Consider the following 25,932-nt stretch of genomic DNA (forward strand, 5'->3'; position numbering starts at 1 on the left):
GGGTTTCTATAATTTTGTTCATGTATTTTTGACCATGCTGGGCCTTCGTTGCTGCACAGGCTTTTCTCTGGTCGCAGCTTCTCGTGACGGCCTCTCTTGCTGCAGAGCCCTGACCCCAGAAGGTGGGCTTCGTGAAGTTGCAGCACATGGGCTTAGTAGTTGTGGCTCCTGGGCTCTGGAGTGAAGGCTCAGTAGTTGTGGTTCACAGGCTTAGTTGCTCCACAGCCAGGGGCATCTTCCCAGACCATAGATCAAACCCGTCTGCTGCATTATCAGGCAGATTCTTTACTTTCTGAATTTAACTTACCTGATGCGAACAGTCAACTCATTGGAAAAGACCCTGATGCTGGGAAAGATTGAAGGCAAAAGGAGAAGAGAGCAGCAGAGGATGAAATTAGCATCACTGAATAGCCTCACTGACTCAATGGACTTGAACTTGGGCAACCTCCAGGAGATAGTGAGGGACAGGGAGGCATGACGTGCTGCAGTCCATGGGGTCGCAAAGAGTCGGACACGACTTAGCAACTGAACAACGATGACAATACATGATAAACAGTTAAATGATTCCAAAGTCAAATCTACAAAAGCAACTATATCCAAAGAAGCTTAGTTTCTCGTTTTCTTCCTCCATTTTATTCTCCCTTTTCCCTGTGAAAGTGAAGTGAAAGTGTTAGTTGCTTAGTCGTGTCCAACTCTTTGTGACCCCATGAGCTGTAGCCTGCCAGGCTCGTCTGTCCATGGGATTTCCCAGGCAAGAATACTGGAGGAAAGAGGAGTGGGTTGCCATTCCCTTTTCCAGGGGATCTTCCCAACCCAGGGATTGAACCAGGGTCTCCTTTTCAGGCAGATTCTTTACCATCTGAGCCACCAGGGAAGCCTCTTTCCTCTATGGGGTACTATTTTTAAATTTTCTTATGGTTTGTTCTTCTACTATCTAGTGGGATTTTTTGATATTTGAAGATTTATTGGACATGCATAGCAGAACAGGGTGTTATATTCAGGTACTGGGAGCGTAAAACAGTTGGTTGCTGAGAGGCTCATAGTCTATGGAAACAAGGGAACCCAAGATGCTCCAGAAACAGATCAAATGCCATGGGACACAGGGGGGGACACACCCAACTATCCTCTGGGAAGTGACAGGGCTGGGATCAGGACTAGGCTGAGGTAAGTGACACACTCAGCGCAGATATAAAAGTTAAGGAGGCATACACACACACACACACACACACACACACAAAAGCAATAATTAAGAGAAATAATCTTTTCATGCAATATTTTCAAAAATCAAAAGTAATGCCAAGAATTCCATGGTGAACAAAATATCAAAAAAATTAAAAAAAAAACCAGAATCAGACCCTGTTTCACTTGTGTCACCCTAGCCTCAGCCCTGCAAGAGGCATTTCAGGAGTGGGACTTTTGAAAGAGGAGTGGTGAAGGGGAGGAAGGGCATGTCCTGTAGGAGGAAGAGAATATGCAGCGATTCAGAGATCTGAGAAGACCCCGAGGTCTGGAGAGCCTTGCATAGCTTGTTACACCCACTGTAACAAGTGCTATTGACCCAAGTGACAGGAGAAGAGACGCCTGGGACAAATTGCCAAGGGTCTTGAACATCTGTAATTGAAAGGGACAGTGGAAGCTCCCCTTTGAATGAGGAGGATGGTGTAGGGGGAGAAGGGACGCAGAGCAGGTTGCAGGTCCTACATTGTGGAAGGTTCCATTCGTTTAATGTTTGATGCTTGAAGCAGTGATATCTAGTCATCTAGAATATTCTCCTGAAGTGGAATTTTTGCTGTCCTTTCCCCACAGGAATCTGTGGGGAAGAACCACAGGAAGGGTCAACCATTGGAACTTATTTAGGAGGCTGCAGGGTACACTCATTGAGGTGTAGAGGGAGTGTGTTGGCCTGGAAATCTGTCTCCCGCATTGTACCCTGGGGGTCTTCAAGCAGATTTGATCTCGTGACTCACACACACCCCACCTCAAATCCTTCCTCCCTTTCCTGCTGCCCCCTAGGATACTGTGAAAGGCCCCGAATTTGGCTTTCCAGGCCGCTGTCCGCCCCCACCCCCAGCCTCACCCACTCTCATCACCCCCTACTCACAGCCTGTCTGCCCTCCGGCTGCACTGAACTGCTTTTTATGTCTCTACTGGCCAAGTTCTTGCTGACTCCAGCCTTTGCCCTACCGCCTATCTGGGACTCTGTCTCAGCCCCATATCTCATCCTGCCTTCTTGACCGCCTTTGTGTGGACAGTTTTCATTGTCCCTCTATTCCCCGCCCCCCACCCCCACCCCATGACCTCCCTGAGGGCAGAGATCACATCTATCCACAGTACTTACTCCCTGGGCTCAACTCCCAGCAATCACTCAATAAGTATTTGTTGAACGAATGAACACTGGGAAAAGTTGGCTTGTCTGTGGCCTTTGACCTTTGGACTGCTATGTGACTTTGAGCAAGTCACCTCCCATCTCTGGGCTTCAGTTTCCTAGCCTTCAGAATGAAGGGCTGAACTGAACCTCCCTAAAGTCTCATCCAGTCCTAACGGGACAAAGGCCATTGTGATTCTGCTAACCTTGCACCTTCTCTCCTTTCCGTTTGAAGATGACACCAAGGTGAATCCCTACGCAGGAGGAGATGGTGAGTACAGAGACACCTGCCCCTCTTCATCACACACTGCCTCTTGGACTCACCCCCTAAGAGGGTGCAGCCTTCACCTGGCCTCTTTGCTTTTACTCCCTGAGTGGGGGAGGGGGAAACAGCAGCAGCCTGGGCTTCTCCAACCTCCTGCTCAGTGGGAAGGTGCGGAACGTGGGTGGGAGCTTCTGGGCACACATTCCCAAGGCTGAAAAAGCAAATCTACATCTAGACATTTCTCATCTCGGGCGGGAACCTCCTGCAGTTCTTCTGACCACGGTGCTCTTGAGTATTCACTGCCCTGAAAGGAGTGAGAGGCAGAGGAGAGGCTGAGCTGGGGCAGGCACGGCCATGGACCTATGGCCCTGGCCTCTGTCCTCAAGGGGCCTCCCAACCAATGATGGGTGGAGAGTAGATTCTCTCGTTAAAGTTGTTGCAGGAAGGGGGACCCCTTCCAGGCCCGAGAGTGAGCTCTTGACTAACACTCTGAAATGAATTGTCCGTGGAGACACATGGGCTGACAAAGTAAGAGATTTTACTGGGAAGGGGAGCCCGGGTGAAGAGCAGCAGGATAAGGGAACTCAGGAGGACTGCTCTGCCATGTGCTTTTCGGTCTCTGGTTTTTGGCGATGGTGTTAGTTTCTGGGTTGTCTCTGGCCAGTCATTCTGCCTCAGGGTCCTTCCTGGTGTAATGCGCATCAGCCAAGATGGATTCCAGCCAGGATTCTGGGAGGTTGGTAGGGTGCATGAACTGGAGTCTCCTCTTTCCTTTTGACTTTTCCCGAATTCTTCCAATTGGTGGTAGCTTGTTAGTTCCACGTTCCTTACCGGAACCTCCAGTTTAAGATAACTCATCCACGTGGGCACTATGGGGTCTGGCCAGGGCAGGCGGCTTTGATCAGTGTTTGCCCTAATAAAGTTGCCTTTAATTCCCAACGTGGGTTGGCAGAGAGGACACAAAACTTGTCCACCACAATTTTACACAGCTTAAGAAGGTAGGGACCCTGATCCCAGGACTGCCTGGGGGGATAATCTCCTCTCTGGTGATGTGGGGGCGAGGGCGGCCATCTCCCCTGGCCTTTTCCCAGAGCCAGCTTAAGCCCTTGCTGCAACTACCACAAAGGGGACATGGAAGAGCCTTCCAGCTCCAGGGGCTGGGAGACTGTTAACCGGGCTCCAGCAGGAGAGGAGGGACTGTTAGCACAGCTAGATGGTTTCTCCCCACAGAGGTGGAGCCATTGCTCCTCTGTGGGCACCAGGTGTGAGAGTGCATCTGTGTCCATTGGGCTGAGGGGAGGCAGGGGGCTCTGAGCCACGTGCATCCCCCTTATTCCACATCGTGTGCTCGTCAGCCCACGCCCTGCCCTCAGATCATCAGGGTCACTGAAGGCTGCAGGCTGATGGCCAGGTCAGGAGAGGCCAGCTCAGGGTGTGTCCTCTACACTCCTCCAGTTCTTGGCAGATACCCTGGCAATGCCCCCGCGTCATTTCTCTCCTAAGCTTTTTTTCTCTTGCAGAGAAAAGGGGATGGGGAACACAATGACTTCGGATGTATGCAACATTTTATTAAAAATCCCACCCCTTGTTGATTCCCATCACACCCACCAGTGAAAACAGACTTCAATATTTCTGTTGCTCTCGTGCTGCTCCGTCTTCTCTATGTCATTAGCCCCACATCCTTTTAGGATAAAGAGAAGCAGCAAAAAGCCACCACAGGTAATATTAGCGAACTAGGCTTCTTAGCATCACTGACTCGATGAACATGAGTCTGAGCAAGTTCCAGGAGTTGGTGATAGACAGCCTGGTGTGCTGTAGTCCATGGGGTCACAAAGAGTTGGGCATGACTGAGCGAATGAACCGAACTGAGGCTTCTTAGTGACTGGCACTGACTGTGTCCTTGGACTAATCCCTTTACCTCTCTGTATTTCCATTCCTTCAGCTGTACGAGAAAGGGTTGGGCTGGATGTGCTTCCAGCTCCATAGTCTATGGAAAATACTCAGCCTTCTCCTTGGACTGTATTTCAAATGCTTGCAATGTTCTCAGAGGGTGTTTGCTGGCTTATTAGCCCTTAGAGGACCTAGTTCATTTCTTTTATTGAGTTCCTCTGATGGGTCTGCCATTTTTCTAAGAGTTGAGGACACTGAGGTGAAGAAGACACTGTCTCTGCCCTCCAGGAGGTCACAGTCTGGTAGTGGACAGTGACAGGTAAAAATGTGGTCATTTGGCTCTCATAATAGCTACACTTACTGAAGTTGTCCCAGAGACTGGCTGTGCTCCTCAGCAGTTAACATGAATTATTTCATTTTAATCCTCACTGTAATCCTATTGGGTAGTTATCATTATCCTGTTCTACAGAAATGATGACCGAGACACACAGAAGTTAAATAAGATGCCCAAGATTACACAGCCAGTAAGTAGCAGAGTCTGCATTTGAAACCAGACAGCCAGACTCCAGACCCCACAACCATCAGATCTTTCAACCATCACATGCCCTTTGCGAACTCCTTAAAAGGACCTATATGGGATGGGTATTAGAGAGAGATTTTATGATCCCTAGGAGACATGTGGGCAACTTTAAGTGATTTTGGAAAACCGCCTGAATTGTGCTAAGAACAAAGTTAATGTCACCCTCATTATAGTTCCACCCGACCCACCCCTTCATGTATTTGATGAGTAGATCTGAAGGTTCTGTCGGCCTTCATCTCTGGGATTTTGTCAGAACCCAGGACTCCACGGGCCCCCCTTCCTCAATCCCCTGACCTAATGGTCTCTTCACAGGCCTTCAGAACAACCTGGCCCCCAAGACGACGGGGTCCCCTGTGCACCTGGGCACCATCGTGGGCATTGTGCTGGCCGTCCTCCTGGTGGCTTCCATCATCCTGGCTGGGATCTACATCAATGGCCACCCCACCTCCAACGCTGCCCTCTTCTTCATCGAGGTCCGTGCGGGGTGGGGCCACCCCTCTGCCATCCCCATCTGGGTCAGCATTCCCCAGCCATTCAGTCCCTATCTCTCCTCATTTCATCCCTCACCCACCTCACACCAGGCTCCTGTTTCCACTTGAGGGGCTTCATCGATTCCATCCGGGCATACCTCCCACTAGCAGGCGCTCTCTGAGTCCCTAACCCCCAGGGCCTGGCCCTCAGGACTCCTCTGGCCTGCTTGTCCTGGCGCATGGCCTCTGCTTTGGCTCCACCATTTGTGGAATCAGAACAGTGACCATCCCCAGAGGAAGGAGAGAAAACCACAGATGCCTCACATGCCCTTGAGTGGTTATGTGACCATCCCCAGTGATTTATGGTTTCTCACACCCAAATTCCAAGGCCTGGGGATTAGCCAAAGCCATAATGAAACTGAGGTCTTTGCCTCTTGGCCTGCTGTGTGCGTTTTTGATTAGATTTGACAGGCCTCAGTAATCATAAGAGTCGCTCTGTCTGGGAGCTTTCGTTGAGGATGCTGCAGTTTTGAACATCTCAGAATTCAGAAGAGCCAGCCTGACATGCAGCATGGGAAGTAAGGCCTGGGCTCCTTCACTGTGAGCAGCAGAGCTCAGGAGCACCTGCCCACCCCCCACCTGTGGTGACTGACCAGCTCTCTGAATCCCACAGCAGGGTGGCCTCTAGGTCCACAATCCTCCATGTGGGTCACACGCCCCTTGACCTCATCATCCAGAGGCCTGGGTGGTTCCCTCCCCTCTGGTTCAATGCCACCTGTTTCTTACAAATTCTAACCAGTCATTGGTAGGTTAACACTAAGACCTGCCAAGGCTAAGACCTACCTGGTTTCACCTAGGGAACCTGCAGATCCCCAGCCACAGGGATGCAGACAGGAAGGCCTGAGACCTGGGAATCTGTATTTTCTTCAGCTCCCCACCTCTGATGCAGGACCTGTCCTGTCTAGAGGGTTATCTTGGCATTTCCAGAACCTCCCAGATCATTCCATCTCTTACCCATTTCCTCACTTTCTGAAGTCTTAGGGCTCCACTCTGTGTATTGCTGAGTTTTTCACCTTGTGTCGTGCAGTCCACATGGCAAAGCATCAGATAACCTCCTTCCCAACTCCTGGGGCTCCCAGCGGGTTTCTCAATGCGCCGAGGATCACAGCCGGGAGCCTTCTGCAGAGGGGGTCTACACTTCACCTGGCTCACACACAGTAGTCCCCAAGAGCCCTTGAAAAGTGCTCAGAGCTGTCCCCCTGGGTGAAGGGGAGAGGGTGGGGAGGGTCCCCAGTGGGTGGTATCGCCCCCCACTCACTCTGCGTCTGTGCCCCTGCAGCGGAGACCTCACCACTGGCCGGCCATGAAGTTCCGCAACCACCCCAGCCACTCCACCTACACAGAGGTTGAGCCCTCAGGGCATGAGAAGGAGGGCTTCGTGGAGGCGGAGCAGTGCTGAGAGCGCCAGGTCTCCCTTGGAAGGGTACAAAGGAAGACCCAGGGACCTCAAAACACACGAGTCAAAGCAAAGCAGAGAAATGACTTTTCTTGGCCTCTGAACACACCCTGGCTGGGAAAACGAGCCCGTGGTCTGCGGTGCCAGCACTACAGTTTGGCCATCACACCCCAGATATTGAAGCAGGGGCAGAAAAGCCACAATTACCAGTAGCAATCACCAGTGCCAGGGGTCTCCCCTTCTGAGTCTCTCAGTGGTCTACTCTGGAGCTGCCTCAGAGGTCCCTTCCCACCTGGAGATGGACAGATGCCCTGCTCCCATCACCTAATGCCCCTGTGTATGACAAAGAGAACCAAGCTCTCGATTGTGGCCGCCACATTCCAGGGTCCATAGACTCAAGAGCGGGTCCTCATGGCTATGGATTCAGCGTATTTTGCCCCAGCTTCTGTGGTCTAGAAGTCTGGAGAAGGAGTTCTCACCAAATGTCACACACAGGTATGGCTGCTCCCAGCGCTTTCGGCAAGATGCTGATTGGCATGCTGGCATCCGAAGCAAGCCAAAGGAGAGGAGAGAGAACTTGCGGGCAGATTGCATTTTTAGGCTTCACTCCCCCAACTTGCCCTATCTGCTGAGAATCAGTTAGTTTCTGCATTGAACATGTGTGTGGCCCATGTCACGGGCTTTATCCAATGGCAGCCCAGCCCACCAGGTGAGCCGTGCTGTGCACGGCCACATCTACCAGGTGGGCTCTTCATTCCAGCGGCACGGTTGGGTGTCCATTGTCTTCACTGGCCTGGTCTTCCATCAGTGCCAGTCAGTACCTCCAAAGGCAGGGCCTGCCTGATCAATACTTTGCCTCCTCTGAGCTGGAATTGTATAGCCATTAAAGAGAAATAAGGTGGGGAGAAGCTTCTTGAAACATACCCAACAGGGAACTTCAGTTGGATTCTGTTGAAAAGCAAAACCTCTAGAACAACTGGGACAGAGGAAGCTGGTGCAGGAAGGAAGGACTTTATATCTGCCAGAAATTCTTGGGGCAGAGAGTTTAGACTCCCAAACCCAATCTGGTTTTGAGTTCTGTCCCAGAGATGAGTTGGTGTTGCTTCTCAAAAGCATTTCAAATGAAAACCTATAGTTCACCCTCATTCAAAGTAAAAAAAAAAAAAATATATCAGCAGCAAATAAACAGTAAATCACAGTCTCCACTGTCCTTTGTTGTTGTTTAATCACTAAGCTGTGTCAGACTGTGTGTGACCCCATGGACTGTAGCCCGCCAGGCTCCTGAGTCCATGGAATTTCCCAGGCAAGAATACTAGAGTGGGTTGCCATTTCCTTCTCCAGGGGATCTTCCCAACCCAGGGAGCAAACTCATGTGTCCTGCATTGGGAGGCAGATTCTTTACCGCTGAGCCACCTGGGAAGCCCTCCACCATCCTCAGTCATGTCCATTTATGCATATCACCAGATACTGCCAAAGAAAGAAGCTTATGTACAAAGCCTCTTGAAGGGGGGGTTAGGGAGTCTGCAAATAACCAGGCACATACCAACACTGGACTGATGGTCTTGCAGATGCTCCATGGTTTATCCTTGGTGAGTATGCTAATAACCATTGGCGTGGGAAACATGCTGGACCTCTGCTTTCCATAGGTATCCTTCATAAGCCAGGCAAGGAAGAGCTATGATTTTGAGAAATTGTATCCAAATTTGAGAAAGTAAAAAGATAATGCAACAAAGAGAAAAGAGTTCTTTTTAAGCTTCTGAAGGTATGAAACAGAGCCCTCCTAATGAGAGAATCACAGCCAGGCACTGAAATACTCAGGGATCCCAGCACTGCTGGCTGGCAGGAGGGTGATTTTTGTCCTTGGCTGACCAGCAGAGAATCTGTGACCTTTTTGTGTCTAAAACAGCCAGTAAGGGAGCTCCAGCTGTGACAAGATGCAGCGCACAGCATCACAGGTCCCACTCCCAAACTCCAGCACGCTTCTTCCTAACGGGGGCTCTTCCGATCATGATGATTCCTGAAGGGAAAGAAGACTGAGGATGAAAAAATGGGCAGTGATATGCTGAGGCCTCTACTAGAAACACTGCAGGTGGAGAGAGAAAGCACGAGATACCTCGGGCCAGTCAGAGCAAGCCTCGCTGGCCCCCGGGATGACAGTGGTGAAGGCAGTGGAGCTATTTGTCAGCAGGTAGCCTGGTTTGTTAACAGCAAAAAAAGAACTAAAGACGTGTCATTCAGAGAGGTCCCTGGCCATTCAGAGCGCCTCAAGTCAAAACAAAGCACTCCCAAGAAACAGCCAGCAGCTCACAGAATTAATGCTGGTTCTCACCTGTCCTTAGGCTCTCTCACGAGATCAAGCATCTCTCAGACCCGAGAGTTTAACTCCAAGATTTAGAGGGGGTTCACTGGGTAGCTGCAGAGTGAATGACCAGAAAGAGACATAGCAGTTTCATGGTCAACCAGCAAAGGAGTACTTTTGCGCACCATCAACCACAGATAGCTTGCAGACTTCCAGGCCTCTCTGACCCACAGGCAGACAAATCACCCAAGAGAGCAGGTGCTCAGCAGATCCTTCCCTACATGGTGCCTTTGGGGATCCTCACAGTGAGCCCACTGGAGAGGGGTTGGATGGGTCCATGAAAGCTCATCACTGTGACAGAAAGCTTCAACCCCGTGAAACAGCTGCCCGTGTGGTACCCAGAAATCAGAAGCTCTCTGGGAGGCTCTGTTTTACATCAGAACTCTTAAGAGAGCCAACAAGAGAATGAGAAGGAAATCTGATAACAGTCCAGAGGTTAGGATTCTGCTTCCACTGAGGTGGCCGGTCAGGGAACTAAAATCTCACAAGCCACAAAAGAAAAAGAAAGAAAAAGAGAAGAAAAATGCAGAGGCCAAGTATGAGGGGGGAATCCCTGGATCAGGGTGTGAGCACAACTTAATTCCCCTGTAATCAGCCGCCCTTACATTTGTGGATTTGTCCAATAAGGTCCTTGGGGGTTTTTGATTCTAGAACATTAATGCATATAAGCCCAGCCAGCAATTCCAGTACCCGGGAATGCCCCAGGTGGAGCAGATGGGGTTTCCAAGCTGGACACCATCTCCCTCCTGCCTCAATCAGCTGTCACCACCCACTCACCTCAGCAGGCCCCTGACTCTGGAGACTGCCTCTTCATGTCTTCAAGTCTCAGCCTAGAGCCTGAGGTTGAAAATGCCCTTTTGTCACTGTTAGAGGTTCTCGATGGGCCTATGGAAACAATTTTTTTAACTTGTGTTTTGCCAGGACTCTCCTGTGTAATGGAGCCCCCGTGTATGTATATATATTTATACAAACACACACATACATATATGTAAAATTGCTAGAAACGTTGGATGCAGCTTATAGCCGTGCTCAGCCTGTAGCTTGATGTGCTAAGACAGTGGGAAAAGCTCAGTCAACCACACTATGTGAAAAGCAGAGTATTCACTTGAGCTGTTCACTTATAGAGCTGAGACTGTCTTCTCTGGGTGCTGGAGCAGATTTGCACAAGGCACTGATCAGGAGCCACATCCAGACCCCCCATATCAGGTAAAGTCACAAATCAAATCAGCCTCTCTCTCTGTTTCTCACCATCTCCCATTCTCCCCTCCCCCAGGTGCCCCCCTCGAAACAAAAAGACACCTGAGCTTAAAGCACAATTCAAAGGATTTGGGATATGAGGGCACCGTGTGTGTGTGTGTGTGTGTGTGTGCGCGCGTGTGCTCAGTCACATCTGACTCTTTGGGACCCCATAGACTGCAACTCGCCAGGCTCCTCTGTTCGTGAGATTTCCCAGGCAAGGCTACTGGAGTGGGTTACCATTTCCCCCTCTAGGATATCTTCCCAACCCAGGGATCAAGCCCACATCTCCTGCACTGACAAATGGATTCATTACCACTGGCTCTACCTGGGAAGCCTACCTGTTTTAAATGCAATCTATTCACATATTTAGCTTGAGAATTCTTTGCACAGATTCCCAGTGTTAATAATAAAAGGCAACATTCTTTTATAACTTCTGCCATGTGCAAAATTAAGTGCAAAAGATTTTGAATGACATTCTGCAAGTCACCACACAGCCCTAAGTCCTGATGACTGCCTCCTTCTCTGAGGACCTACCCTAAGGAGCATAGGAAGAGCCTCCAGCAATCTGCCAAGCAGTCGTGTTCTTCCCAAACTCCTGTCCCACCTCAAAGAGAAACAGCCTGGAAAGAGATTCTAGCTATTTATTTATTAGAGGTTTGTAAGTCCCTGGAAGTAAACTACGGGGGTTTCTAATCTACTATCTAGAGACAGAAAATAAATCTGCTAAGTTGATGCTGCCACATTTCTGGAGATTTTGCATTTGAACCGCCTTAGCAGCTTCGCCGTGTTTTTATTACTTCTCGAGTTTGCTCACAAAACATGGTTAAGCAAATCAAAACAGAAAGAGGAAAAATTTGAACTCCTCACAGCCAAACTCAGCTATGCCAAATTTCAGGCTCCAAACAAGCCAGCTTATAAATAAGCATGCTGTGTTTGCCAAATAAAGAGGAGTGTATTGGAGAAGGCGATGTGGATTGATGAGAAAGCCCTGGGTTACTCCACAGTGCTTCAGAAGGTGGGAGCTTTGGCCCCTGCCCCACCCCTGAGAAGCTGTGTGTTGTTGGCCAAGTCACCCAACTTCCCTGGGCCTCTGCAAAATAAGAAGTGGGAGGACTAACTGATCTAAGGAGAGGATGTTTTCCTCTCCTTAGCAAATACACTCATCCGGTTTTGTTCTTTCCAATTCACAAGCAGCTTGAATGGAAGCATCCCTTTGGTTTCCATTATCCTTAATAAAGTGACCAACTTGTTCTACTTTGCCTGAGACTTTCTGACTTTAACACTGAGAGTCCTGTGTCCCGGGAAACCACTCGATCAAGAACCCACTGGGACAGTGGTTAGTCTATCCTTGGAGTCTATCCTGAACCCATTGGTTGAGGAGATGGTAACAATCTCAAGCACCTGTAAAGCATTAAAATGTGGGCCATACAGGCATCCCCTGGGGGTTAGCTGGTAATGCAGAATTCAGGCCTACCCACCCTAGACCTACTGAGTCAGAATCTGCAATTGACCAGCTGCTCAGGTGACTCAGGTGAAATGCATGAACATTTGAGAAGCATTTCTAGGAAGCAATTTTACTGACATGATCACAGCCTGTTGCGGAGGCATTATTTCCCCATCTCTCAGATGAGGAAATTGAGACTCAGGTGGTTTCCTTGTTTATTTACTCATTCTCTCCATACTTATTAAGCACCTACTGTGTGCCAGGCATCATTAAGTGGCCTGCCCAAGGTCACCCAGTAGTTGAGAGAATTCCCAAACCCAGGACTTTGGGTTTACCACCTAGGGTTGTTCCTCTAGGGTGGGACAGTGCCAGAGCTATGTGGCCACAGTTTAATTGGGGAGCAGGGACTTCCCTGGTGGTCCAGTGGTTAAGACTCTGTGCTGTCAATACAGGGGGGCCGGGGTTCGATCCCTGGTCAGGGAACTAGATCCCACATGCTGTAACCAAAGGTCCCAGATGCCACAACTAAGACTTGGAGCAGCCAAATAAACACATAAATAAAGATAAACAGAACCGTCCTAGGCTTATAAGAGTCTTAAAAAGATGAAGAACAAGGACATGCACTCTTATCTCCTAAAACTGTGAGCTTATCAGCTATTTATTTACGCAGTCCAAGACTCACTGTTCTTGTCTCCTCATCCGGATCCCCCACTCCAGTAACACTCCCTCAGGAAGATTTGGAAAAACTGTCCTTAAAGTTTTACAGAACACAAGGCCTGCCCTGGGGCTTATTTTTTTGAATGGAAGACAATTGATTACTTCACTGTCCCCATGGGGCTGGAGAGAAGGGAAATGGGAGGGGAAAGAGAATCCTTACTCTAACTGCTGACACCAAAGAAATTCTTCAGGGGATGGTTTTTCTGATGTTCATAAAACATTTTTACATTTGGTCCCTAGAGATGGCTGAATCATACCCAGTTTTCCACAAAGCTAAAAGCACAAAGAAACTTCTGAATGTAGGCCAATAAAATCTCATCATACATTCCCAGTCTTGGGTGAGAAACTTCCTTTCCAGCTTCAGTCTTTCCTTTTCACATTTTTCTACTCAGAAAGTGACTGTACCACATGGGGTATCCAAAAGGTATAAGACTCACCGTAACCAGTGGCGAGAAGTCTGAAAAGCCTTAAAAAATAACAGATCCCATCTCTCTTCCATTGATCCATCTTGCCATCTCTCAGTTTAGACCCCATTTGGTTTTTTTTAAGTTTTTATTTTTAAATTTTTATTTATTTATTTGACTGACCAGGTCTTAGTTGTGGCATGTAGGATCTTTAGTTGTGAATGTAGGATCTAGTTCCCTGACCAGGGATTGAACCCAGGGGCCCTGCAATGGGAGCACTGAGTCTTAGCCAATGACCACCAGGGAAGTCGCCTAGACCCCATTTTGAATGCAGAGTTTTGCTGCTCTCAACTAACTCAGGCACAGTGGAGGCAAGGGTCTAGTAGTGATCTTTTGTTCTTACTGCCCCCACCCCCAAGGAATGGTATGTATTAATAATTCCAAGCTCGCCCCCTCAAGTTCAAAAGAGCAGCCAGCCCCAGCTTCGCTCCCACCTCCAGAGCTGCAGACACCCCTCTGTGTTCCATGGGGCTTGTTGGGTTGTACTCCACAGGCCTCCGAGACCTGTGCTGCCCAACTTCAAGACCGGAGAAAGAGCCCAGAGTCAGCATCAGAGTTATCAATGGTTTCATGAATGGGGAGCTTACATGTCTGAAGCAAGGTCCTGGGGTGACACCCTACTGTGTGCAGCAGATGGCAGTGGGCAGGACATGGTGGTACGCTTCACTACTTCCCAAGGGGAAGGGGAGTTTACCAGTTATAAGGGGATTGATATCAGGTGGGCTCATTAGTTACCACAGAAACCAGTAGTGGGACATGCTCCTCATTGCCCCTTTGACAAGAATGATGACTCGCTAGGGCCAGGGGCAAGCACATAGAAAGGTCAGTTGTGTGGGTAAGATAGAGGTGAAGCAGACACTGGTCGGGCAGAAGATGTGCAGAGAGCAAGAGAATGGCCATCTTGAGTAGCCCGACCATACAGAGCTCTTCTCCCCAAGCCCTCTGTGCTCACAATTCCTTCTGCCTCCAGAGACAAGCACTCAGCCCTCCCTCACTGTGAAGGAGGAACCAACCCAACAAAACCAGGCATAAGCAAAGCTTACTTACCAAGACCCTGATCTATTTACTTTTGAGATGATGATCACACAGGTGACATCTCACGTTTGCTCAGTACTGTGTTCCAGGCAGGGTTTTATGAGAGTTATTTGTATCATCACCTATGGGCCAATGCTACTGCTATATCTACTTTACCTAGGAGGCCCCTGAGGGTCAGAGCATGAGGGAATTTGCTCAGGGTCACCAGTGAGGTCACTCAGGCAAGCTATCTAGAACTTGGCAAGGGTAACTAGAAGTCAGTTGGCCTTTGGCCCTCAGCTTTGGTTCCTGAGGCCAAGGTACGCCCACTCTCCTACCCTTAACACCTTGACCCATCCTCTATCAAAGGCACCGTGGACCCTGTCCTCCACAGAAGACTCATTTCCCAGCCAGAAAGTGAAATTGGGTGACAAGAAGCACCATTGCCTAGTTTCAAGTGGAAGTTTTAAATCTCTGAGACCCCACAGACAGGGTGGCTAGTCTTTTGCCCTGTAGAAATGAACCCTCTTGGGGTGCCCTTCCCATCCTTGGGCCACACATCTAAGAGACTCTTACCTGATGTTTTCTCATTTGTAAGAGCCCAGATTGTAAAAATGACTCTCTTGTCCAGTCCCTCAATCCCTGAGTTTCATAGATGGAAAACTGAAGCTTCAGGAAAGTCAAGAGTCACACCCAAGACCACACAGGAAGTGAGAGAGCTGCCCCTGCTGGTTCTCCAGCATGTGTGGAGGCTAAGTGGCTCTGATGCTACCAGGCCTGAGCTGAATCCTGGTGATGCCACATACCACCTCTGTGACCTCACAAAGTTGCTCAATGTCCCTGCATACCTGCTGCTTTGGTTAAATGGAAGAGATGAAAAGAGCAGCACCATGGACTTCCCTGGTGGTCCCATGGATGAGACTCTATGCTCCCAGCGTAGGAGGCCCAGGTTTGATCCCTGGCTCCCGTCTATGGGGTCGCACAGAGTCGGACACGACTGAAGTGACTTAGTGGCAGCAGCAGCAGGGAACTGGATCCCACGTGCCTCAACAAAATATCCTGCACTCCACAACTAAAAAAAGTGTCCCATGTGCCACAGTGAAGACTGAAGATCCCACATGCCACAACTAAGACTCAGTGAAGCCAAATTAATAAATACATATATATATTTAGAGCAGACCACCTTACCTGTCTTCTGAGAAACCTGTATGTGGGTCAAGAAGCAACAGTTAGAACCTTACATGGAACAACTAACTGGTTCAAAATTGGGAAAGGAGTAGGACAAGACTGTATATTGTCACCCTGTTTATTTAACTTCTATGCAGAGTACATCATGTGAAATGTCAGGCTGGATGAATCCCAAGCTGGAATCAAGACTGCTGGGAGAAATATCAACAACCTCAGATACGCAGATGATACCACTCTAATGGCAGAGTGAAGAGGAACTAAAGAGCCTCTTGGTGGTTTAGTTGCTAAGTTGTGCCTGACTTTTGCAACCCTACGGACTATAACCCACCAGGCTCCTCTGTCCATGGGATTTCCCAGGCAAGAATACTGGAATGAATTGCCATTTCCTTCTCCAGGGGGCTGCATTTTGTCAGAACTCTTCACTATGACCTATCTGTCTTGGGTGGCCCTGTACAGCATGCCTTATGAGGCTTCATTAATTTACATAAACCCCTTTGCCATGACAAGGCTCTGGTCCATGAAGACTCTGATATTGGGAAAGATTGAAGGCAAAAGGAGAAGAGGGTGGCAGAGGATGAGATGAAAATGAAAGTGAAAGTCACTCAGTCATGTCCAGCTCTTTGTGACCATGTGACTATAGTCCATGAAATTCTCCAGGCCAGAATACTGGAGTGGGTAGCCTTCCCCTTCTCCAGAAGATCTTCCCAACCCAGGGATCAAACCCAGGTTTCCCGCATTGCAGGTGGATTCTTTACCAGTTGAGCCACAAGGGAAGCCCAAGAATACTGGAGTGGGTAGCCTACCCCTTCTCCAGGGGATCTTCCTGACCCAGGAATCAAACTGGGGTCTCCTGCATTGCAGGCATATTCTTTACCAATTGAGCTATGAGGGAAGCCCCTAGAGGATGAGATGGTTTCATAGAATCACCGACCCAAAGGACATGAATTTGCGCAAACTCTGGGAGACAGCAAAGGACAGGGAAGCCTGGCATGCTGCAGTCCACAGGGTTGCAGAGAGTAGGACATGACTTACTGACTGAACAACATATATATATATATATATATATGTAAAATAGCACCTGCCTCCTCAGGCTTTGTGAGGGTTAAACATTTCAGTGTTTGGAGCCAAGCATAGCACTCAATGCTCCAAAAGTCTTGGCTTCTTTTTCACTTGTTAGTTACTGAATGCAACACCACCTATTATCCAGGGCAGTGGATGGATTTTCTGGTGCTTCTTGCTGTCTGTATGTCTGAGCATCACTGCTACAGAAAGAAATGCTCTGCTGGTTAATCTGCTCAGAAAGCATCCATCTCAGACTGCCTCCCACTTTCCCCGGAGATGGGGACAGACATCAACAGACACCCATGTAACAAGGTGGCTCTGGTTTCTTTCAAGGAAACAGGCATTGAAACTCGTCATTCTAAGCTTTCTATAATTATATTCAAAAGCTCATTTTCATGTCCTTTAAGGGAAAAAGGGGAATATGAGAAAGGAATATTGCAGAAATCAAACCTTAGAAACTTCCCTCAGTGAATAATTTTGAAGGAAGGTCTCAGTACTCAAGGCTGACTTTTTTTTAAGTAGACTGGATGAGGCACTGGGCTGGCTTTTCCATCTCCTTTTCTTTTCTTTTTTAGCTTTTCTATTTCCTTTTCAACGTAAATCAGATTAATTGTTGCAATTTCTTTTTAAAAACATTTAACTAATAAAGCACCCACAATAAGTGCATATTTGCACTTATTTGCAATAAGTGCAAATACTTTGCATATTTGTAAAAAAGATGCATGTAGAAGGAGAGGAATTCCTCTTAACCAGAAACTCTTCCTCACTAGGAAATCATGGATATTTTGATGGAAAAGAGTGAAAAGCCTTTAGTGTTTTTTCAAAGTGAGGCCAAGATAAGCCCAGATGTGGCTCTCCTTCAGGTCCACAGAACAACCAGAAAACCCAAATTTAGAATCCTCATTCCTCTGATTACTAGCTTCCTCTCCTTCATGAGGGGAGATGTCGAAGTCCCCGGCAATCCCAGAATCAGGACAACAGGTCATTGGACACAGAAGCACTTCCCACTCATATAGGACCCAGGGCTGAGTCTGCCAGTTTCTGGTTACTTGGGAGAAAAGGCACAAATAAGCTCTCAGTCCTCTGCACCCAAGTACAGGACTCACAGGCAGCCCGCTGCACTAGAAAAGAACACAAAATGCAGAGCAAAGTGCCAGAGGCGTTTCTGGAACAAACTCCTTCCAGGCCCGGTCTTTGTAATCTGATTCTCAATTTCTGGGTAAAATCGCTTTTTGCGGTAGAAACACCCAAGCAGAGTGGGAGGCATGGAAGGGTTCATGGCCCTAGGGGATCAGAGTTAAACACCAAAAGGCTACAAAGGAATATCCCCTTTCCTGTGTTTATGAAGATTTATTGAAAAGTCCCTTTGAGGGAGTCGTTATGCCTCTCAGGGCTCAGAGAAGCATAAAAGCTCCCATGAGCCTTTTCTAAGGTTTCTCCTGGTTCTTTTACTTGGAGCTGATAGTTAAAGAAATATCTACCACAGTGCTTTCTGTTAGTTCCATGTGTTCCTTCTTTACAGGCTGTAGATCTGACAACCTGCAATTACAAGAACCTAAATGAATGCGGCTCTCACAGCACTTGTATTTCCCTATGCTCTAGTAAAACAAAGCTCCTCACCAGTTTGGCATAAAGGGGGCTCCCTCTCCTGCCTCCACGCTCACTCATAATAAAAAGCTCCCTTAGGGCTTTACAGCTTTCAAAATACTTTCACTCGTTCAAGTCATATGCCTCGAGGACCATCTGAACCCCGATCCTGTCCTTGAAGCGAAGTCACTCAGTTGTGTCAGACTCTTTGCGACCCCATGGACTGTGGCCTACCAGGCTCCTCCGTCCATGGCCTTTTCCAGGCAACAGTACTGGAATGGGTTGCCCTTTCCTTCTCCAGAGGATCTTCCCCACCCAGGGATCGAACCCGGGTGCCCCGCGTGTAGGCAGACGCGTTACCGTCTGAGCCACCAGGGAAATCTGATCCTGTCCTTACTCCCAGCCCAACACCAAGCAAGATGCCGAGTTCAGTACTAGTATAATCATAGGTGATATTGACAGACCTTCTGGGCTCTCAAAACTCTTTCTCAGTATGGTATCTCATCTGAGCATCGTAGTTCTCCCTTGAGATTGGCAGGGTGGAAACCCGCATCTCCTACTAAGGATAAAAGAAACCGAAGCTCAGAACACTGAATGATTTTCCCAGGTCCCACTGCCTCTGAAAGGAAAACCACATTAGAGCTTCACCTCCACCATTAATAATTTACCAATGACAGCTAATGTTTATGGAGTATCATTCATGGTCCAGGCAATACTAAGCATCTCTTAGGCATTTCGGCCAGAAAGTAGAAAAGAAGCCAGTGACTTCACTTACTGTTGAATTCCTAAGGATACCAATCAAAGTGCACTTTTTAGGCATCAACCTGAGCCCAGTAAAACAGGAGTTTAGAAATACAAAATATAGGGAGTTCCTTGGCAGTCCAGTGGTTAGGACTCAGTACTCTCACCACCAGAGCCCAAATTATACCCTAGTTGGGGAACTAAGAGCCTGCAAGCTTCGTGGCATATCACCCCCTACAAAAAAAAAAAAAGAGAAAGAGAATACAGGAGCTAGTTGCCTTCATGGTACTCACTGTAGAGTCCATCAGAGAGAAGATGAGATGCTTCAAGACAGAAAACAATACAATCTAATTTGTATTTATGGCCTAAATTGGTAAGCTTCCCTGGTGGCTCAGTTGGTAAAGAATCCGCCTGCAATGCGGGACACCTGGGTTTGATCCCTGGGTTGGGAAGATTCCCTGGAGAAGGGAAGGGCTACCTACTCCAGTATTCTGGCCTGGAGAACTCCATGGATTGTATAGTCCATGGGGTCGCAAAGAGTTGGACACGACTGAGCGACTTTCACTTTCTTTCAAATTGGTAAGCAGACTAAACTCTGAGAGTTACAGTAGCTCAAAGGAGAAATAAGACGGAAGATTTAAAATAATTCTTTAAATATTCATTTCTATTTTATTTGGCTGTCCTGGGTCTTCATTGCTCAGACTTTTCTCTAGTTGCGGTGAACAGGGGCTATTCTCTAATTGCGGTGCACGGGTTTCTCATTGCAGTGGCTTTTCCTGTTGTGGCACGTGGGCTCAGCAGTTGCGGCTCATGGGCTCTAGAGCACAGGCTCTATAGTTGCAGCCAAGAAATTAAAAGATGCTTGCTCCTTGGAAGAAAAGCTATGACCAACCTAGGCAGCATATTAAAAAACAGAGACATCACTTTGCCAATAAAAGGTCCATATAGTCAAAGCTGTGGTTTTTCCAGTAGTCATGTATGGATGTGAAAGTGGGACCATAAAGAAAGCTGAACATGGACGAACTGATACTTTTGAACTGTGGTGTTGGAGAAGACTCTTGAGAGTCCCTCAGACTGCAAGGAGATCAAATCAGTCAATCCTAAAGGAAGTCAATCCTGAATATTCATTGGAAGGACTGATGTTGAAGCTGAAGCTCCAATCCTTTGGCCACCTGATGCAAAGAACTGACTCACTGGAAAAGACCCTGATGCTGGGCAAGATTGAAGGGGACGACAGAGGATGAGATGGTTGGATGGCATCATTGACTCAATGGACACGAGTTTGAACAAGCTCTGGGAGTTGGTGATGGACAGGGAAGCCTGGTGTGCTGCAGTCCATGGGGCCTCAAAGAGTTGGACACAACTGAGTGACTGAACTGAACTGAGCTGAATTGTGGGTGTAGTTGGTCCACGGGACGAGGGACCTTCCCAGACCAGGGATGGAACCCATGTCTCCTGCATTGGCAGACATATTCTTTATACTGAGCCATCAGGAGAACCCCCAGATGGAAGACTTGGAGTTGCACTGTTCAGTATGATAGCCACTAGCTACATGTGACTACTGAGAACTTAAAATGTAGCTGATTCAATCTGAACTCTCGATTTTTAAAAATTTACCAAAATTTTTAGTACCAAAAAAATTATTGTAAACATATCACATTAATAATTTTTATCTTGATTACATGTTAACATTATAATGTTCTGTATATGTTGGGTTAAATAAATTAGTAAAATCAATTTTGCTTTTTTAATGTGGCTTCTAGAAAATTTTAAATTACATATGAGATGTTCATTATATTTTCTTTTTTTTAATTTAAGAACCCAGGTCTCCTGCATTCTTTACTGTCTGAGCCACCAGGGAACCCCAATTAAGTATAGTTGATTTACAGTGTTGTTAGTTTCTGGTGTACAGCAAAGTGATTCACTTATACATACAATGCATATTCTTTTTCATTCTTTTCCATTATAGGTTATTACAAGATAGTGAATATAATGCTATACAGTAGGGCCTTGTTGGTTGTCTACTTTATATACGTTGTTGTTGTTCAGTCACTCAGTCATACCTGACTCTTTTGGCAGCATGGCAGGTTTCCCTGTCCTTCACCATCTCCTGGAGTTTGCTCAAACTCATGTCCATTGAGTCAGTGATGCCATCCAATCATCTCATCCTCTGTTGTCCCCTTCTCCTCCTGCCCTCAACCTTTCCCAGCATCAGGGTCTTTTCCAATGAGTTGGCTCTTTGCATCAGGTACCCAAAGTATTGGGACTTCAGCTTCAGCATCAGTCCTTCCAGTGAATATTCAGGGTTGATTTCCTTTAGAATTGACTGGTTGGATCTCCTTGCTGTCCAAGGGACTCTCAAGAGTCTTCTCCACACCGTAATTCCAAAGCATCAATTCTCTGGGACTCAGCCTTCTTTATGGTCCAACTCTCACATCCATGGGCTTCCCTGGTGGCTCAGTTGGTAAAGAATCCGCCTGCAATGTGGAAACCTGGGTTTGATCCCTGGGTTGAGAAGATCCCCTGGAGAAGGGAAAGGCTACCCACTCCAATATTCTGGCCTGGAGAACTCCATGGACTATACAGTCCATGGGGTCGCAAAGAGTCGGACACAGCTGAGCAACTTTCACTTTGTCACATCCATACATGACTACGGGAAAAGCCATAGCTTTGACTATGTAGACCTTTGCTGGCAAAGTGATGTCTCTGCTTTTTAATATGCTGTCTAGGTTTCTCATAGCTTTTCTTCCAAGAAGCAAGTGTCTTTTAATTTCATGGCTGCAGTCACCACCATCTGCAGTGATACTGGAGCCCAAGAAAACAAAGTCTTTATATATAGTCTTTTTATATAGTCTGTATATATGTTGTATATATACATACATATGTATGTATATGTATATATACACATATATTTATTTATAGCCATTTGTATCTACTAATCCCAACTCCTAATTTATCCCTCCCCCGTCTTTCACCTTAGGTAACTGTAAGTTTGTTCCCTATCTCTGTGAGTCTATTTCTGTTCTATAAATAAGTTCTTTTGTGTCATATTTTAGATTCCACATGTAAGTGATAACATATTTGTCTTTCTCTCTGACTTACTTCACTTATTATGATCATTTCTAGGTCCATGCACATTGCTGCAAATGGCACTATTTCATTCTTTTTATGGCTGAGTAGTATTCCACTGTGTGTGTGTGTATCACATCTTCTTTATCTAAATATCTCAGTAAACATTTAGATTTCATGTCTTGGCTGTTGTAAATAATGCTACTATAAACACTGAGGTACCTGTATCTTTTTGACTTAGAGATCCATCTGGATATATGCCCAAATCCCATTTGTTTATTTTTGCTTTTATTTCTATTGCCTTGAGAGAATGACCCAAGAAAACATTGCTACAAATCATGTCAGATAATGTTTTGCCTATGTTCTCTTCTAGGAGTTTTATGGTGTCCTGTCTATATTTGAGTCTTTAAGCCATTTTGAGATTTATTTTTGTATATAGTGTGATAAAGTGTTTTAACTTCTTTGATTTACAGATGGCTGTCCAGCTTTTCCAACACCACTTGATGAAGAGACTGTCTTTTCTCCATTGTATGATATATTCTTGCCTCCTTTGTTGAAGATTAATTGACCATCTGTGTGTGGCTTTATTTCTGGGCTCTCTATTCTGTTCCATTGATTCATATGTCTGTTTTTGTGCCAATACCATGCTTGTATGGTCACTGTAGCTTTGTTGCATCATCTGAAGTCTAGAAGTGTTATGCCTCCAGCTTTGTTTTTTTTTTCCTCAGCACTGCTTTGGCAATTCTAGGTCTTTTATGGTTCCATATACATTTTAGGATTATTTATTCTAGTTCTGTGAAAAATGTCATGGGTAATTTGAAAGGAATCACATTAAATCTATAGATTGCTTTGGATAGTACAGCTATTTTAATGATATGGATTATTCCAATCTAAGAGCATGGTATATGCAGCCTAGGAAGGTAGGAAGGTAAGTCACTTCAGTCGTGTCCGACTCTGTGCGACCCCGTGCGACCCCATAGACGGCAGCCCACCAGGCTCCCCCATCCCTGGGATTCTCCAGGCAAGAACACTGGAGTGGGTTGCCATTTCCTTCTCCAATGCGTGAAAGTGAAAAGTGAAAGTGAAGTTGCTCAGTCGTGTCCGACTCTTAGCGACCCCATGGACTGCAGCCCACCAAGCTCCTTCATCCATGGGATTTTCCAGGCAAAGAGTACTGGAGTGGGGTGCCATTGACTTCTCCAATGCAGCCTAAGAGCATGGTATATATTTCCATTTCTGTAAATCATCTTCAGTTTCCTTTATCAGTGTTTTATAGTTCTCAGTGTATAAGTCTTTCACCTCCTTGGTCAGGCTTATTCCTAAGTATTTTATTCTTTTTAATGTGATTTTAAAATAATTTTTTTTTTGCTTTCCCTTTCTGATATTTCATTGTTAGTATAAATAAATGCAACAGATTTCTGTATGTTAATTTTGTCACCTTGCTGAATTTTTTTTTATCAGTTCTACTAGTTTTTGTGTGGAGGCTCACATAACAGTCTATGGGACAATGCTGGTTTTGAATAATGATCAGTTGTCATGTTTTAGATGTCTAACTAAATGCTAAGCACTTTATGTGAATTCTCTTATTTAATCATCTCCACAATTTTATTTGTTATTCTATTTTACAAATGAGAAAGCCGTGGCTTAAAGGAGTAAAGTATATAACTATGAGAAAAGGATAAGTTAAAACTAAATGTATTACAATGAAAAATGTCCACAATAAATTGGTTTTTGGCCATGCTGGATCTTAGTTCCCCACCCAAGGATCAAACTGTGCTTCTTGCATTAAAAATGCCAAGTCTTAACCACTGGACTGCCAGGGAAGTCTCTAAAAAAAAATTTTTTTTTTTTTAACAATTATCATCATTATCAGAAAAATAAAATATACCTATATCACTTATTTTAAATTAAGACATTAAGTGACTTGCTTGCGGCCGTTCTACTAACCACAGGACCAACACTTGAATCCTGGGCCTGTGATGACTCTTATCCCCACGAGGAGCCATAGAGATAAAAAGGCTTTGGAGGGCATAGGACCTAAACTACCACACATGACAGGTCCTCTTTCTGCAATACTCTTGGAAAGTGGCCAGCTAGCCCCTGCTTGAATACCTATAGTAATGGAGAGTTCGTTACCTTCCTAGGCAGCATGCCCCATTGTTGACTACTTAGGAATCTGTTCATCCTCAATTCTGTCCTTAAGTTTGGAATGCTCTTAGTGGAGGTGGCCCCCTTGAGCTAGACTGAAAGGATAGGCTGGTTTGCACTGGTCTCTAAGGAGAGTCCAGCACGTTCCCCACTGCTTCATGGGGATGGGAGCCCTCATCTGCCTCCACCCCTGCTCCCACCTCCCAGACCCAGCACTTCCTGTGGACTGACTCAGGTAAACCTTACCAACTCAGCGTAGGCTGCCTCCCTCGTGGGGCTGCGGGGCCACAGCTGCTGCAAATGCCTGAATTTCCATTCACGGTAAAGCCTCCCTCCGCTGAAAGGATAATCAACTCCCTGCTCCACTGACAGGTTCTCATTGGGTGAGGGCTGAATGCTGGGTCTTTAGAAAAGACACCAGAAAAGGCAAGTTCTTGGCCCAGCTTTGACAGATTCCCTCAGCCACTTTAAAGGGAAATTGCTGGGATAAAGATTAGGCGGTGTGGGGGTTGGTGGGGGAGGACCTGTAGAGAGGAAAGCAGCAGAATCTGGGATGCTAATGAATTCCCTGTGATCTCACTTTTCTTCTTCCAGCACAGGCTCCTCTACAAAATGGATGGGGCTGCCTTGCCAGCCGGAGCCTGAAAATGTGCCCAGGTGTACAGAACCCCAAGTCCCTGGACAACCTGTGAAATGCTAGCTGCCTGTGAACAGATGAAAGGGAGGACAGGCAACTGTCCTGGAAGGAAGGATCTGCAGACGGGACCTCCCTCAACTTTGACCGTGTACATCTCAGGGTCTGCTTTCCCGGTCTGACCCCTCCTAGTGACAGCAGAGCTGTGAACCCAGGAACACTGACAGCCAAGAAAAGTGGCATCATCAAACCCCTCCCACCGCCTCTTCTCTCCTCTCATGGCCATTTTCAACATCAAAGAATAATAAACTACTACACTGCACATCTGAAACTCATATAATATTTCAAATCAACTATGCTTCAGTTTTGAAAAATTTATAAAGAATAAAAATGCTGTAAAAGAAATGCCCCCCAGGAGTTTTAGTAAAGGGTCTGAAACCTATAATTTGATCCCCAGTTCCATTCCATCTGCCAAAGCTGTGACGGACTCTGCGGTCAAGACAGTGGGCCAGCCATCTGCTTGCAACCATACCATGATTACAGGTTGTTCCTAAGAGTTGGTATAACTAGAGGGTTAGGCTCAAGGAAACTCATAGTAGCATTACTGATTGCCAACCATGTTCTAGGCTTTATGTACTTGCAACAAATTTGTGAGCCTGGAATTATTCTTACAAATGTTTTAGGAATTGGAGACTGGACTCAGAAGCATTAAATGAAAGATTGCTCAGCCAAAAAAATAGCAGGAAGGGATTTGAACCTAGATCTGTCCTGGGCTAAAAATCTGCGCTTTAAAAAAATAAATAAAATTAAACAAAACATAACAAAACAAAATGTTTATTATGGAAAATTTCTAACATACATAAAACCACCAGAAACTAGTACTGTGAACTTCCATATACCCCTCACCAAGTTATAATGACCATTAACACAGGGCCATCTTGTGGCAGCTCTACGTCCACCCGTGCTCCTTTATTGGGTTATTTTGAAGCAAACTTAAGTTGTACCATTTTATCTGTAAATAGTTCAGCCTGTGTCTCTACTGGAGAGGGATGCTCAAAATCTGTGCTCTTGACCTCCTCATAATAATGACACAATAATGAGAAAGTCCCCCCAAATATGCAAAATTTCCATTACCTCCAGAGGGGAATGAAGCATTCTCTGGCTGCATCTGACCTTTCCACATAATATGGGGAGGATATAGTCATTATCTGCTAAGTCCAGGAATGCCCATCTGGCAGTC

At 46.6% G+C, this 25,932-nt stretch overlaps 1 protein-coding gene and 1 long non-coding RNA gene across 6 annotated transcripts in view; one reads left to right on the forward strand and one right to left on the reverse strand.

Moving 5' to 3' along the window:
• Positions 1-25,759, forward strand: part of PLXDC1 (plexin domain containing 1) — an 82,517-nt gene extending 56,758 nt beyond the window's left edge. The window contains exons 12-16 of the mRNA XM_055576011.1: positions 2,601-2,636; positions 5,413-5,573; positions 6,910-8,615; positions 10,510-10,591; positions 24,653-25,759. Of these exons, the coding sequence (XP_055431986.1) occupies positions 2,601-2,636; positions 5,413-5,573; positions 6,910-7,029 (317 nt within the window). The 3' untranslated portion in view covers positions 7,030-8,615; positions 10,510-10,591; positions 24,653-25,759. The remainder of the gene's footprint in view (positions 1-2,600; positions 2,637-5,412; positions 5,574-6,909; positions 8,616-10,509; positions 10,592-24,652) is intronic.
• Positions 1,493-19,173, reverse strand: LOC129649047 (uncharacterized). Of its 5 annotated transcripts, XR_008712941.1 has the most exons (5): positions 13,837-13,949; positions 10,163-10,270; positions 8,570-9,043; positions 2,690-2,934; positions 1,493-1,810 (listed from the first exon to the last, which is right to left on the reverse strand). It is a non-coding gene; the product is annotated as an uncharacterized LOC129649047 (long non-coding RNA). The 5 variants fall into 5 exon arrangements; XR_008712945.1 differs by lacking the exons at positions 1,493-1,810; positions 2,690-2,934 and adding an exon at positions 7,764-7,892 and having other exon boundaries at positions 13,837-13,945; XR_008712944.1 differs by lacking the exons at positions 1,493-1,810; positions 2,690-2,934; positions 13,837-13,949 and adding an exon at positions 19,135-19,173 and having other exon boundaries at positions 8,609-9,043.
• Positions 25,760-25,932: the final 173 nt, after the last annotated feature.

This window comes from Bubalus kerabau, chromosome 4 (assembly GCF_029407905.1).
Source record: "Bubalus kerabau isolate K-KA32 ecotype Philippines breed swamp buffalo chromosome 4, PCC_UOA_SB_1v2, whole genome shotgun sequence".
In the NCBI taxonomy this organism is placed as follows: Eukaryota; Metazoa; Chordata; class Mammalia; order Artiodactyla; family Bovidae; genus Bubalus; species Bubalus kerabau.